The following is a 14051-nucleotide window of genomic DNA, read 5'->3' as shown; positions in this document are numbered from 1 at the left end:
CTACTGCTTTCAGATTGCTAAGATTCTGAAAATGATTTATTGGTGTGTTCGCCCTCCCAGTCGGGACAGCAATACGTCGGATAACTTTGCGGGCGCCTAGGTGTCATCTCCCACCGGTTGACAGACGCCGAGGTCGTCATGCACTGTCATATTCACGAGCCGTAAACTTTCAGGAAGCCAGTAATCTCCCCATCAAAAAGTGGTTTGCCAGTGGAAGGGTCCTCGCTGTCAGCTCCCAGAAGTCTTGCCTCCCAGTAAGTCCCTTGCTCTGTGTCAGTATCCTTCTTGAAGCCCCACGTTGTGTAGCCTTCGGAGCCTAAGAAGATTCCGCTCTGCTTCGTTCCGTTGATGTAATGCGAGTACGGCTGGATTTCGGTACCATTAACCTCGTACATCAGGAGAGCGTCGTACGGAATATCGGCCGCAACGAGGTTCTGCCATGTGTAACCCGAGACACCTGTAGGCACGTAGCCTTGAATGCCTTCTCCGTTGACACATCGAAGGGGGTTCTGCGCCACGCCAGCTTTGTCAAGCACGGCCATCTGATCATTGTTGGAGTAAGCAACTGTGCCAAAGTTCTCCAATCGGGGTTGGCGGCTTCCGGCATGCAACTTACGAATCCCCATCGGATGCCAGTTGAGCCGCGGGAGTAGATGGCTGTCAGCCCGTGGCCGGTAATGTATTCGCCTGTATCCGTCGCCTGCATCGACCACGGCCCCGCCTGGCCGGTCGACGCATCATAGTCCGGGTATACGGAGCAGTCGCCGGGGATCAGCTCAGCAGTCACATTCGGTGCTGCAGCGGTGAGAGGCGCCGCCGCCAGGCAGAGGGCGGCAGTGGCGGTGACGAACTTAGCGAGCGAAGACATTTTTGGTGCGAACTTTATAAGTGAATGGTAGGGATGCTTCGAGTAATCCGTTGATCTGAATAGATGAGTACGATTGCTTCGTCGAATCTCAGCTTGGCTTTATAGGTATTACCCCTGAAAAGCATCCAGGCAGACAACCCGGTCTAGGCTTTATTCCTTCGTAAACCGGTGAACTTCCGGGACCGAAATGCTCGAAGGATCTTTCGTGGCCACATTACGGAGCTAGACACTCGACGGCGTGATCCTGCCTAAAATCGCGGCCCTTTTGGTGGACGGAAGAGTACGGGAGCTAGGGGCACTGAGAGGGGTTTAGACCACTAACTCGAGATTCAGGGCGAGGCCTAAGAAGACCCTGGTAAATGATCGACGCTAAGTGCCGTTAACCGCCAAGCATCGTGAATCAACGAGTGAAGTCTAGCGCAGCTAAGTCACTTCGTGCCAGAGCAGAGATAGTGTGCCCAGCAGGTGATGTCATTTCAAGGCAAATTGAACTTCGCTTAAGCCCCGGCGAGACCATTGTCACCCTGCGAAAAGGTAGTTCAGAACAATTCTGAGCTATGTGCCTTGCTCCCTGCTCAATTGGCCTCAATTGATAGAACCGAACATCTTTATTAGTCTGCTGTGCCGCAAGCAACCATCGATGGAGATTTCGGCAGCCGTGTTCGAATAATAGCAAGCTTAATTTTCACGAGAAAGATCCTAGGGAAACAGTTGGCAATTCGAATCGATTGCTGCTCCTAACAAGCTTTTGACGTGCACCAAGAGAGGGGCATTGGACAGCCTGCTTGCGCCAGTGAATTTTCTCCTCCCGAATGAACTACTACTTTCGGGTGTGGCGTCCTCAACCTTCGGGCGAAGCTTATTCTGTGGTGTAGCCACGGAGCCTATCGGATGGTGCCCATCATGACAAAATTGTTCGCAGGCCTAGCCGAGGGCAACTCCAACTCAAGTGAGTTTGCGGGGACATCGGCCGACATCACAATTCGGCCGTAAAATGAAGCGATCAGGGGTTGAGCAAATGAAGTGCAAAGGATCTGGTCCTGCCAACGCGCGTACGCGTCTTTCGAAAGCTTACCGGTGCCTTGCAGCATATTGTCCTTGGAATTCCGAAAATCAGTCAGCAAAAGGCATGGCGCTCCCTGCAATGAAACATGCATTATTCAAAGGTGAAGTCACGATGTGCAGCAAGGCCTATGACTTCTTTCCAAGTTTGAGTCTAGCCCCGTACTCCATTCTAGACATCTCAATTATTCCGATCCACTTGTCTATTAACCTTCTTTCGACGACATATTGGTGGTGACCGAACCCGAATTCGAATTGACTAAGAAGACTCTCTCTCACCCCTTGCCCATGCTGCAAGAGTTGTAATACACAAGCGCCATTGCGAAAGCCCAGCCTTCTGTTTGAGAGTTATTTCCCGAGCTCCTGAAGGAGCCAGTCTCCACCGACAACCGCAACGACGACAATGACAGCGATAGCAACGAGAGACGACAAACTCGACTGCAAATAAGACTGAGCAGCGCAAGCTGCCAATTCAAAGAACAACTACCCGGACCGCCCTGCTGAACGGCGAGAGAAACTAAATGGCAGTCTGCGCCAGGCTGACGTGGAACTCCCACCAGACCCAGAGCCCGAAGGTGTGTTACCTCGTTGAGGAGATGATGTAGATGGAGCTTTGGAGATGCCTTTCGGGCGTAGGTCTGAAACCTCTCTGCTTGAATCACGGAGAGCCTGTCTCGTCGTCAAGGGCGCGTTTGACGATGCCCGAGCTGGGTATGAAATATCTACCGCAACATAAGTCAGCTTGAATCTAAGTTGGTGACAGAAATAACGTACTGCCGTTGACAAATTCGAGGACATAGTTGATGGAAAGCTGCCTTGCTGGAGACTTGGGGTTGCCGTTCGTCATCAAGTAGGGTACCCCAGCTTGCCGAGCCCCCAAAGGGTCTTTCTGATTCTCGTAAAATTCGACGAGACCCCCAAACATCTGCACCTCCCACCAACGACCAGACTCACCAGTTCTAGGGCCTCCGTACCCTGCCACCTTCAGGCTAGATGGGGTATTGGGTCGATGTGCACCGGTCAAGAAATTGGTCAACATGTGGCATATTTCGTGAGCGACGGTGATCACCATCTGAAACTTGAACAACGCATAGCTGTGTCCCGCAACCTCTTTCGATTGCTGGCGCGCAAACAGCATGTTGTCGATTATGTAGCTGTGCAATTCCAACCAGACTGCCACTTGAGGCTCGTAATTCTGAAGGTTATCGCCCCACTCTCCCTTTCTCTTGGTCGTCACGCCCTCTCCGTCAAAAAGCGTCAAGAACACAAGTGGAAAGCTTGATCTGATCTTTTGCAAGAACAGATTGATAGTTAAGTGCATGTCCTCAGGAGAGCCTTTGTAGAGATGTTTCTCGGGTGTTTTCTTGGCGTTGCGTAATGCGACTAGTTGATTGGCGAGGTTGATAAGACTCTGTCTCCCTTGTGGCGACTCCAGAATGCAAAGTGCCATGTCAATGATAGCTTCGACGCATCGATATCTTTGTGAATTCGGAGGGAGTGGAACATGGGTTTCGTCTGCTTCTTCGTAATGGACGACGAGCCCTCCAACTCTCTGTGGTATAGACGACATACTGAGCTTGCCTTATCATTGCGTGAGTTCCTAGATCGCCCAAGTAAGGGATGGTAATACATACTGATTACAGGCAGATACGATCCCGAACTATTGCGGCTGAACAGATGACACTCGAAACACTCAAAATTGAATCAAAGGCAAAATCATGATAATCAGCATCATTCCAGGCGTCATTGAAGAAGAACTGTGCCTCTGATTAAATAATATTTCGCGTGCTGATTACCTGATTTGGGCCAGTCTAAAGGGACCTTCCCAACGCAACGTCCGCTCTTTCTCAGTGCCTCACGGATACAGGGACCGGCGCTTACACCAACATGCCCCTGGCATATTCTTCATGAAACCTCAGCCCAAGTCAGTATCTCATTGGAGTGAAGATTGACTGAGGGTTTACTGAGGCTGCCTCAGTTATACTTCAAAGACGGTAAAGATGGCTGGACAAGGTCGCTGCTGAGGGCTGCGGCCTACCTTAGCGACCGAACCAACAACGACATCCGAGTCTCTATCATACTCCGTGTTCGAACATGCGGCCAGTTGTGTAGCCCGTAAGACCACTGTGGGAAGACCGATGGCCAGGGGTGTTTTCAATTTGGGCGGAACTACCTTGTATTGCACATTTTCAAGATGTGGTACTTCCCAACCGCGCGCATCCTAAAGTGCGGTCGTTCCATTTGTTGGTGAACTGGTTTCTGAGAGCCAATCGGGGCTGCGCAACTTCGCGCTGAGGTACTTACCTTAAGGTAGGTACCTAGTGCACGCTGTGGGGCTTCTGGACCAACGGGCGCCTACCTTAAAAGAAAACCCCTCGTGTGAAGCATGTAGCGCTGTCAAATCACGCTATTTCAGGACCAACTGGATTTCGCCCTTGCAAGCAATGCTAAACTCGATCTCGGCTGGCAGGCAGGCAGGCAACCTACGCCCTTCAGGTTCTTCACCTTGCAACCTCTCCTCCATCTACCACGTCTCTCTCTCAAAGTTGACCATCACTTTTCCATCATGGAACCATCCACAACCGCGTCGCCAAACCATTCAATCGCAATGTCAGACGCCAGCACTACTCATCGTATCTCGGTCAACGTTGGACTGGGTGACGGCGACCACCGCGACACCTTCACGAGAGCAATATGGAACGTCCTGGCGACCGAAATCGCGGAATTCACCTTCGCACAAATCATCGACGGACTACCTCTAGCGGAAGTCGCGCAAGACAGTGGCAATGGATCATTACCAAACGAACATCCCATTCACGATCTGCATCAACAGCTTTGCCCGGGTGTGATAGAAAAGACACACGAGTTTCGGGACAAGTTCGACCCTGGAACAATTCAGATAGATTCAAAGGTAACGGCTCCCTTCCCCGGTATGCATAAGCCAAAAACTCTTTGCTAACTCATGGTCAGCTGATCAACGACTACCGCGCGGCGTCGCTGGGATCTCGAGCCTTCAAGGTGCGCCTGATTGAGATGGTTGCCGTCGCAGTCCATCAAATCGCAGTTGAAATCTTCAAATTGGACACCAGTCTACACAAAGAGGACGGTATAGCATCATGGAAACCTCCTAAAGATGATTTATTCTGGGAATTTTGCCCAGAGGGTGCGTGGCCTACACTCTTCAGACACGAATGGTACCATGACCATGATCAGTATCCTGATGGGATTGCGGATATGGTCGGATACTGGGCTGAGTCCCGCATCTTTGGCGGCGTAGTTTTATTCGACCGACGCCCGCCTGGTTCAGCCTCCGATGTGCAAGATGACTCCGTATGGTTCCATCCTGATCGGGAAGATGTAACGTATCGGATATTCCAGCTGAATGAAGACCAAAAGCTCAGTCTACTGGAATTTTTGACATCTGGGAACCCCAACTTGGGCCTTCTGCCTATACTGGCTGACGAGCATAACACTCGTCGAGAAGACCCAGAGGAGCCGATTGAAAATACTGGCATCTATCGCGATTCTTGGGAGAGAAAGCCGCTGAGTCCAGAGGCGTATGATCAAAGATCGAGGGATGTATGGGACAGTGTTGATTATCCCTTAATGTCAGACTTCAAACGTGCTCTTCATAGAGCGGGAGAGAGGAGGAGAAGACTGTGAGGCCCATAACAAGCATTCGAAGAATTTAGGTCCTGCAACGTTCAACTTGTGCTTTCCTGTTCGGAATCTAGTATTGCCCGGATTACCTGATTAAGGGACTATTCGCGCGACTGTGTTTCTATCAAAGTCAATATATTATTTGCAAATCATCGACGAGTCTCTCTTCAATAGTAGTTTTGTAGGATCATAATGGGGATAACCCCAAATGGCAGGTGCTTAAAGTGAACATCTTGTCTTATCAATTTTATTAGAGGAGGGGTTTACCTAAATTGGAGCACAGGAGAATCGCCGGCCAATTCCGCTTATCGCCGGAAGGCGCCCTGCGACCCCTCACTAATGGTTTCCCCTCATCCATCTACTCAACGCCGATTCTACCTCTTTCAATGACCATATTTTTCTCAATACCCCCGAGGCATATTGTTAGGCCTTTCTAGAATGTCGTTCAAGTCCGAGGCCATTGTGGCCAGGGGCCCAATTTCTAAGGGTAAATGGGCTATTGAGCCCGTAACACTTCGAGACCTGCGTGACGATGAGGTTCTCGTCGAAATAGTTGCGTCAGGTATCTGCCATACTGACCTTCACTGTGGCAACACTCCAGCAGACGCCGGTGTTCCCGGCGTGTATTATCCAAGAGTTCTCGGGCACGAGGGTAAGACAACCCTTTTCCATTTGTCTAAACTGCATTGCGCTGATAATTCCAAGGCTCGGGATACGTTGTTAATGTCGGCAATGCGGTTACTCACGTCAAGCCCGGCGATCCAGTTCTGCTCTCATTCTCATACTGCGGGTCGTGCCACGTCTGTAAAACAGGACCGCCTTCTCACTGCACAAACTTTTTCGAGATCAACTTTATGGGCGAGCCCGTCTTCTCTGACGGAATTGGGGGACGATTCTTCGGGCAGTCAAGTCTTGCGCACCACACCGTTGTTAGTGACAAGTCGGTCGTCAACGTCGCCGGCCTTGGGCTCAGTCGAGACGATCTCAGAATCCTGGCACCACTTGGCTGTGGACTGCAAACCGGTAGCGGAACCGTCATCAATGTCGCAAAGGCTGGGCCAGAGGACTGCGTTACCATTGCCGGTATGGGAGGTGTTGGACTCGCCGCTGTAATTGCAGCCAAGAACCAGGGTTGCAAGGCCATCATCGGAATCGATCGGCTGGAGTCTCGACTTGAACTTGCGAAATCCCTTGGTGCCACTCATGTCATCAACACTACCGGCCTCGATATGAAGCAGGTGACGGAGAAGATCAAGGAGGCAGCTGAGGGAGTCGGCTCAACAATCAGCATCGACACGAGTGCCTATCCGCCACTGTTGGCCGCGCAAATTGATGGCACCAGGTATATGGGCAAGATCATCCAGGTCGGCACTGGAATGCCGGAGTCGAACATCTCGATCCACATGCAAACTTTCATGGTCAGCGGCAAACAGTACTTTGGAGCTGTGCAAGGGCACGTAAGGACGAGAGATTACGTTCCTCAGATGGTTCAATGGTGGAGAGATGGTAAATTCCCAGTCGAGAAGCTAGTGAAGGTTTTTGAGCATCCCAACTTTGAACAAGCCGTAGAGGCGATGAAGAAAGGCGATGTTGTAAAGCCGATTATTGCCTGGTCTTGAATCGAACAGCTTCATAGAAAAAAGCCTGTCTCTATCTCTTCTTTACAAGGCCTGGGGTTTTCATTGAATGACGACAATGGTTGAATTATAAAAACAATTACTGTCCCGAAGCCTTTGATTGAGTCGGTCTCCGTTGGGGCCAAGTTGCTCCATGACGCCGTCTTGGCGTTCGCCCACGAGCATACCGGAGTAGTCCGGGTGGAGTTTGGACGGACTTGTAAGTCTAAGCAGCGGAGTTCATCGGGCCAACGCCGAATTGAACAGGATGATCCGGAACTCATTCAGACTATATTCCACCTGCTTTACGCATCTTCGGGGCCGCGGGTTCCGACAAGAGAGAGGTGTCGTGTTGAGGGCGCATATATCTTCAATCCTGTTCCCCGTAGTTGGGCCAGCTTCTAAGTTCTGCTCGGTGGTCAGGTTGACATTCTAATCGAACTTCAATATTCTCTCTTACCATCTAGCTGTACACAGTTCATTCTAAGCTTTTTGGGGCAGGGCAAATACCATGCCAGTCAAAGCAGCTTTCGTTGGGGCGACTGGGGCAACTCTCAGTCATGTCCTTGCCTGGACACTAATGGCTGGTCACAAAGCTGCAGCACGTAAGTAGTTCGGAAAACCTTGCAAAATATTTACATACACTTACGGGTTTCAATTAGTCGTTCGAGATGCCAACAAGTTGAGGAAAATGCTCATCTCGTATGACGTCCCCGAGTCCGTCATCGACACAAACCTCGCCATCGTAGAGGGTCCATCTTCCCGCTCTGTACATGCATGTGTTGAGCTTCTCCATCACGATCCCGAAATCATCTTCAGTGGAATCACTGCTTTGCCCAAATTTCAACTAAACCCATTCAAACCCGTCTCAATGCAAGACCTCACGATCACGGGAGACTCAGCCGCTGTGGTTATTGAGGCATTGCGTCAACTCAAGAATGCGGGGGCGATCGATAATAGGCCTGTCTTTGTTCCCATCTCTTCGACTGGGCAAGGCATCAAACGCGACCAGCCTTTGGTCATGATCCCACTGTACATCTGGCTCTTGCGCGTGCCCCAAGCTGATACTACGGCTATGGAGAAGGTCATCAGGAAGTGCGCAACAGAGCCAGGATCGCCACTCGCAGGGTACGTTATGGTAAGACCACCTCTGCTGACTGATGGCCCAAAGAAAGGTCTTGAGAGCCTCAGGGTGGGCTGGACCGTTGAGGATGCTGGCCTAGTTGAAGGTGCCGTTCAGGAGCCAGGAGTTACCGTAGGTTATACGGTTAGCAGGTTGGATTTGGCGAACTGGATGTTCGAAGAGCTTGTTCAAGGAAACATTATGGCGTGGAAGGGGAAGTGTGTGACAGTTACATATTAGAAACCTGTCTGAGAAAGCTGAACGGTAACACAGGTCACATCAGGTACAAGTTCATAGGTTTCAAACTGGTTCTCCGTACTCTTCTTCGCAGCATGAGAATTAAATCCGCAAATGTTTCCGGCTTAGCATGATTAACGCGTTGACCTCACTCCTCCTTATCGCGCCACGACATAATCCTCCAAGCAATTGGAAACATGTCTGGTTTGAAATCGCAGCCTTTGTCTTCGCAACCTTTACATACATCATCCTCCGCTGTTCTGATTTCGAGTATCTGGGCTGCAATGTCTATCAAATCTTGACAGGGCGAGTCCACCATTTTTCGTTCCAGCTCTTCCCAGCTGACCACGTAAAACTCCCGTTTCCCACGCCAGAATCTCTCGGGGATATCTGCTGCTATATCTTCAGTCGGAACTCCCGGTCTCTCGAAACGTCGCTCCAGCTTTTGTCTTTGCTCCCGAGCAAGCTCCGGTGTCATTTTATTCGCGTCTGGAGGTTGTGCAAGCTCGTCTGGGCCAAGGATGACGTAAAGGACATCGCATCGAAATCGTGAAAATAGGAAGCATTCCAGAGAGTCAAAGACACGTCTTCCGCTATATGACCACTCTAAGCCAATATAGCGCGCCCTCTGAATCGGCATGGTCCATGTGCAGTCGTAGATATTGCATCGCAGTAGTTCGGCCTCGCGTTCCCAGCCTTTAGGTATAATAACAAGATCTTGTGTGCCATTGACCCAAAGAGAAGGAACATCTATTGTCTCAGGTAAGGGGTACTGGCCGTGTCCTCGGTTACTTTGTCTTTCGTCTCTGTCCCCTTCCGCCGAAGATCTTTTCAACTCGATGAGGTTAAGGACATCGTGCAGGGTGCTCCTTTCGCCTGCGTATAGTTGTAGAGCTCTTCCTGGACCCCAGACGTTGGCAAGTCGAAGCGCAACCCTGCGCGAAGCTCGGCACGTCTGAAGCAGCAGGGCATGAGGTGCGGTATATGAATGACCCGAAATAATAGACGTCGGGCGCGGACCAAACTTGATGAGAACTTCTAATGTGTGCCATTTTCTCCTTCCCTTTGGTGCGTTGACACCTTGCGTGGGTTTCGAAAAAGACAAACCATGAAGATCAGCGAAGTGAGCGGCCGGAGGGCTTTCGAGGGCCAAGCCCCATATCAAGTCTTGAATCTCTGGCGGAAGGTGCCCGAACTTTGGAAATGATTGCGTGTGGAGTTGGCTCATCGTGGACGATTGTCCTTATGGAAGACGTTGCGAAGGGACTGGACAGTATTCTGCGGTTCAGCTCGGGCTGGTGGATGGTGGTCAGGTAAATGGGGATGGCAAAAAGGACTTCAGCCCTTGGTAGGCGCCTGCGTGGATTTATGTTTCATTACAGTGCTTTACTGTTCATTCCTAGCGTTACATGCACCGTGCCGTGTAGCTATCGAAGCCGCCGGCGCTTATGTTGGGTTGCGGCAAAGCTCGTTGGATCCAAATCTTGAGGGCCTCGGTTACCGGGTTGACAATACATCGAGTCCATTTTTCATTTGTGTAGTCAATGAAAGTGGAAAAGAAGGTGGAGGAGTCATTATCCATTGCACGGCTTTGTCATTGTCAAAAGCTTGGTTGACTACTACTTCTACCCAACTCCCTGCCCTTGTGATTCGCCCTTGCCAGCTCATTTTTCAATTTCTCTCGAGTAATTCCTCTTCGCCTATCTTAGTCTGAGAATAGGCCAGTCTCATATCTTCAAGACTCCAATGCTGTATCTCTGTCCTCCGGTAATTACCCCATGTCAAATTGTCCGAAGCGTTATTCTGCACTTCCCAAGTCCCATTTTCAATAAAGCTTGTCATGGCTGCAGCAGTTGCAGTTGGCAATGAGAGTCTTGATGCGAATTCCCTTCTCGGTGTCGCAAATCTCAAGGAACGGGTTGTCACCGATCATGATGTCAACTAAGAGCTTGACACCCTTGTTCTTGAGGGGCCGAAAGATGGACGCGAAAGTTGACTCGTGGCGTTGTGCCCAGTTGTGCAAGGTCGGGTAGGTCTTTTGGTCGATCTTCCTAATTCCGTGGTGCACGATACGTTCGTTGTAATCCGGTGCCCAGTTTCCGACGACGGTGCTGATCTCTCTGAGATGAGGGAGGGCAGCGAAGGAAGCGATTGCGGCGGCGTTCTTGCGAGAGATATACTCAAGCTTCGGAAAGTGGAGTCGCTGGATGGAATTGATCAAGCTCTCGCAAGTAGGGGTTGGGAGAGTCATTGCTTGTCTGGCGTGCAGCTCCTGGTTGCGGAGATCTTTGCCGGCGGCGCAGAACGCAACGAAGCGGTCGATGTCGGGGCGAACCCATGCGTTAATGGGTGAAATGGCCCCATTCTCGGTCAACATGGTGATTCGGACGAGCTTCTTGTTGACCATGAGGCGGGTCTCGCGGTCGATTTGTGAAGGAAGGCGGGATCGCTGGAAGCGCTTGTTTTGCGAGTGCGAGGCTTCGGCGATTGTCATTTGTTGCTCTTTGACGACCAGCTTGGACGGGGCGTCGTAGCAGTACTCAAGCTTCCAGCTTGCGGGTGTCTCCCAGGCCGTAACGTCGTTAACGAGCGAATCGACGATCTTCAGGAAGAGTTCGCGCGGAAGAGAAGCTGGTCCAACCTTGCCAGGCGGGGTTTCCCGCAGCGGCATGGGCTGAGGTGCCTCCTTAGGTTGGAAGGAGAAGATTTGGATGTCTGACATCTTGTTCCCAGTTGTGTGAACTTCGGTGCGGAGGTTGTGTTGGCAGCTGCCCAGTCGTGTAGCAGCGAGAGCTATTTTAATGTCAGATCAAGATCGAATTCGAATTGGGAATAGAGATGAGACGGACATAATTTGCTGGCTGTCGGATACGTTTTCACCAGCTACCTGCCAAAAGTTGCAAAAAAGTCGAATATGTTGAGTTGCGAAGGGTCAAAAATAAAATTCAGAGGACGCTCGCTCAAAGCGGGCCGGATCCAGGTCGAAGGTGAGAATAAAAGAAAAAACAGGAAGTCGCATGTGTAAACGTGGTTGCTCCTTCCCGCAGTTGGCCTACCTCTCAGCTTGGATTGAATGGAGGTGGAATCTTGGTGAAGTCCATGTGAATGTTCGTCCACTGTCTACGAGCAATGCTTTGTCCCAAGCCTTTGCAGCACTTTGAGAAGTCGGGCCTTTCGCCCGCAGTAGGTAGCTAGATGCTATGAAGGCTTCAACGTGAGCAGGTCTCAATATTGAATCCTAACATATGTCCAAACCCCCATGGTGCCCTCTTGCGCTGCATGTCTTTGTAAAGCTCGTTGGACTCAGATCTCGAACTCGTTCCACAATTATCTCCGGTAGAGAAGCGAGCTTACTGAGTACGAATCATGAGGTTATACTTGAGAAAAGCAGCACGGAAGGCATGACGAACACTCACTCATTAATTCATTGCTCGACAATCTATGATTCCTCTGGTCCTGGCAGCCAGAATCCGTACTCGCTAACCTTGAACCTGATCCATTCTTGCCAAATCAGACCCTTATTCTTTACTGCTCTGCGTCCAACAGCAGACCAACATAGTCCATGATATATCTCTGACGTCTCGTAAGGTACCTGGAGGGATTCCAATCCCATTCCCACTCGTCCGTGATTTCAACCTTCACCTCCCTCACACCTTCGTCTGGCTTGCAGCAAGTGCAATTAGCTCCCAGAATCCGGCCCAGAATTCCCTCCTTGGTGCCACGAATCTCTATCTTAGGCCAATCCTGCATTGCACCGTAGAGCCTGACGCCTTTGTCCTGCATGGGCGAAAACTTCTTCATGAAACTCTCACCCCAAATCACCACCAATTCACCTAAGCAAGGAAAGGCTTCATAGTTGATCTGGCGGAATCCGAAGTGAACAGGTTGTTCCATGTAAAGGTAGATAATGCGGCGAACCTCCATCTGGATCACCTGAAAATTGGGAAGGGTAGCGAGCGCGGCGAGATCGTCGTCATTGACGTCGGTGATCCAGTCATAACTTTGGAGACGGACGTATTCGATGTGACGAACAAATGCGTTGCGGGAGGATGGGTAAGTCAAAGCTGCATTGAAGCACATTTGGTTGAAGTCGAGACCAGGAGACTTGGTGTAGAAGAGAATGAAAGCATCAATGTCCGGGCGCAGCCATGCCTCGATCCAAGCCACGCTTCCGTCCTCGTTTAGCATGGCGGCCCGGGGGAGCACTCTGTTGACCATCTGGCGGGATTCGTAGTTGATCTGAGAAGGGGTCGGGAGCGTGACCAGCGAATCATCTGTGAGTCCGTTGGGAAGAATCCGTATCGTTCACGATTCTCCTGGACGAAAATCCTGGACGAGGAATCATATTGGTATCTGAGATCCCAATCAACTGGCTCTTCCCAGTCGAAAACGTCCTCGATAAGCGCTTCGACGATGCGCAGGAAGACTTCGTACGGGAGATATGCCGGGCCGATCTTCTCAGAGTCTGTTCGCTTGAGTGTCATGGGCTCTGATTCCTCCTTGGGGGGGAAGGAGGCCACCGGTGGCCGTTTGTTCGACATGAGGTGGAAGCCACGCGTGGGTGGTGGCAGCGGACAAGCGTTGCGGTGACTGCAGAGGTCTAATTCCCGACCAAAAAGTCAATAAATGAGGTAAAGACAGAGAGGAGTAGTCGCCTATCGATATTTTTGGATAATGAATTTGCGATGTTGGTAGATTGTGGAAGACTGAGAAGAGTTGGGTTGTTTGTTGGTGGAAGAAGGCGGAAAGAAAAGGCGAAGAAACTTTTTTGAGACTTCTCGCCCAAAGTAGGCAGCAGGTGAAAGCGTTTGTTGGAAAAACGAAGCAGCGTTTGCCGCCAAGGTTGTGCCTTCCTGCAGTTAGCCTACCCACCCAAACACGCGAAAGGTGCGAATGAGCGTCGTGTTTGTGATGTCTCCAATGATGATTCTTACTAAGATCCAGCGGAACCAGAATTTGATTCCTTTGACTTACAGTGAGCAACCAGAACCTGCAAAGACACCAATAGTGAAAGGCCCAGATTGCTCATGTCGAAACATGTGCAGATTCTGTCAGTACCTTAGTATATCTTATTGTGCCTTCCATGGATCTTGGCTATCACCATCTCCATCTTCTCCCACACCAGGGCTTTTCAAGACTCGTCCATCACCATCAGAGTAGGTATTTTTACTTTAGGGAAAGGCTTCGCATTGATGTTCGCAACTTTTTGCAGGGTGGTACTGTCGATATCTCTGCTGGAAGCTGGCGAATACTTGGTGTCGCCTGGGTCTCTTTCCCCGTGGATGACTGATACGATACATGCTGAAACGCCAGCTTGTTTGTAGACTAAGGTAAATCTATGGCGCACTAATTTAATGCTTAAATAATAGAGTCACCTTGACTTGGTCGTAGAGACTGTCTGGGTTGTGGGCTTGAGGATGATATGCACCAAAGGGCATGATCACTGTCCAGACGCAACGACAACGCCGCCAACCTTCGGTCTAGA

General features: G+C 50.6%; 6 protein-coding genes across 6 annotated transcripts; 3 read left to right on the top strand and 3 right to left on the bottom strand.

The window, feature by feature from the left end:
• Positions 1-152: 152 nt before the first annotated feature.
• On the bottom strand, positions 153-868 carry GCG54_00005749 (uncharacterized protein; the record flags this gene model as incomplete). The annotated part of the gene is made up of 2 exons (XM_045405765.1): positions 153-542; positions 617-868. The coding sequence occupies 2 exons, from the start codon at positions 866-868 to the stop codon at positions 153-155; spliced, it is 642 nt and encodes a 213-aa protein (XP_045264163.1).
• A 1810-nt stretch (positions 869-2678) lies between these two features.
• Positions 2679-3380, bottom strand: GCG54_00005748 (uncharacterized protein; the record flags this gene model as incomplete). The annotated part of the gene is made up of 1 exon (XM_045405764.1): positions 2679-3380. One exon carries the CDS (start codon positions 3378-3380, stop codon positions 2679-2681), a length of 702 nt encoding a protein of 233 aa, XP_045264162.1.
• Positions 3381-4538: 1158 nt separating this feature from the next.
• GCG54_00005747 (uncharacterized protein) lies at positions 4539-5593 on the top strand (the record flags this gene model as incomplete). The annotated part of the gene is made up of 2 exons (XM_045405763.1): positions 4539-4841; positions 4901-5593. The coding sequence occupies 2 exons, from the start codon at positions 4539-4541 to the stop codon at positions 5591-5593; spliced, it is 996 nt and encodes a 331-aa protein (XP_045264161.1).
• A 435-nt stretch (positions 5594-6028) lies between these two features.
• Positions 6029-7209, top strand: GCG54_00005746 (Aryl-alcohol dehydrogenase; the record flags this gene model as incomplete). Its single annotated transcript, XM_045405762.1, has 2 exons — positions 6029-6242; positions 6296-7209. 2 exons carry the CDS (start codon positions 6029-6031, stop codon positions 7207-7209), a joined length of 1128 nt encoding a protein of 375 aa, XP_045264160.1.
• Positions 7210-7717: 508 nt separating this feature from the next.
• On the top strand, positions 7718-8569 carry GCG54_00005745 (uncharacterized protein; the record flags this gene model as incomplete). The annotated part of the gene is made up of 2 exons (XM_045405761.1): positions 7718-7811; positions 7869-8569. 2 exons carry the CDS (start codon positions 7718-7720, stop codon positions 8567-8569), a joined length of 795 nt encoding a protein of 264 aa, XP_045264159.1.
• A 1822-nt stretch (positions 8570-10391) lies between these two features.
• On the bottom strand, positions 10392-13050 carry GCG54_00005744 (uncharacterized protein; the record flags this gene model as incomplete). The annotated part of the gene is made up of 3 exons (XM_045405760.1): positions 10392-11359; positions 12400-12805; positions 12889-13050. The coding sequence occupies 3 exons, from the start codon at positions 13048-13050 to the stop codon at positions 10392-10394; spliced, it is 1536 nt and encodes a 511-aa protein (XP_045264158.1).
• Positions 13051-14051: the final 1001 nt, after the last annotated feature.

The sequence above is a fragment of the Colletotrichum gloeosporioides genome (genome assembly GCF_011800055.1).
Source record: "Colletotrichum gloeosporioides strain Lc1 chromosome Unknown consensus_47, whole genome shotgun sequence".
Lineage (NCBI taxonomy): Eukaryota > Fungi > Ascomycota > Sordariomycetes > Glomerellales > Glomerellaceae > Colletotrichum > Colletotrichum gloeosporioides.
Note: the sequence above shows the minus strand (reverse complement) of the source record. Positions and strands in the feature narration are given on the sequence as shown.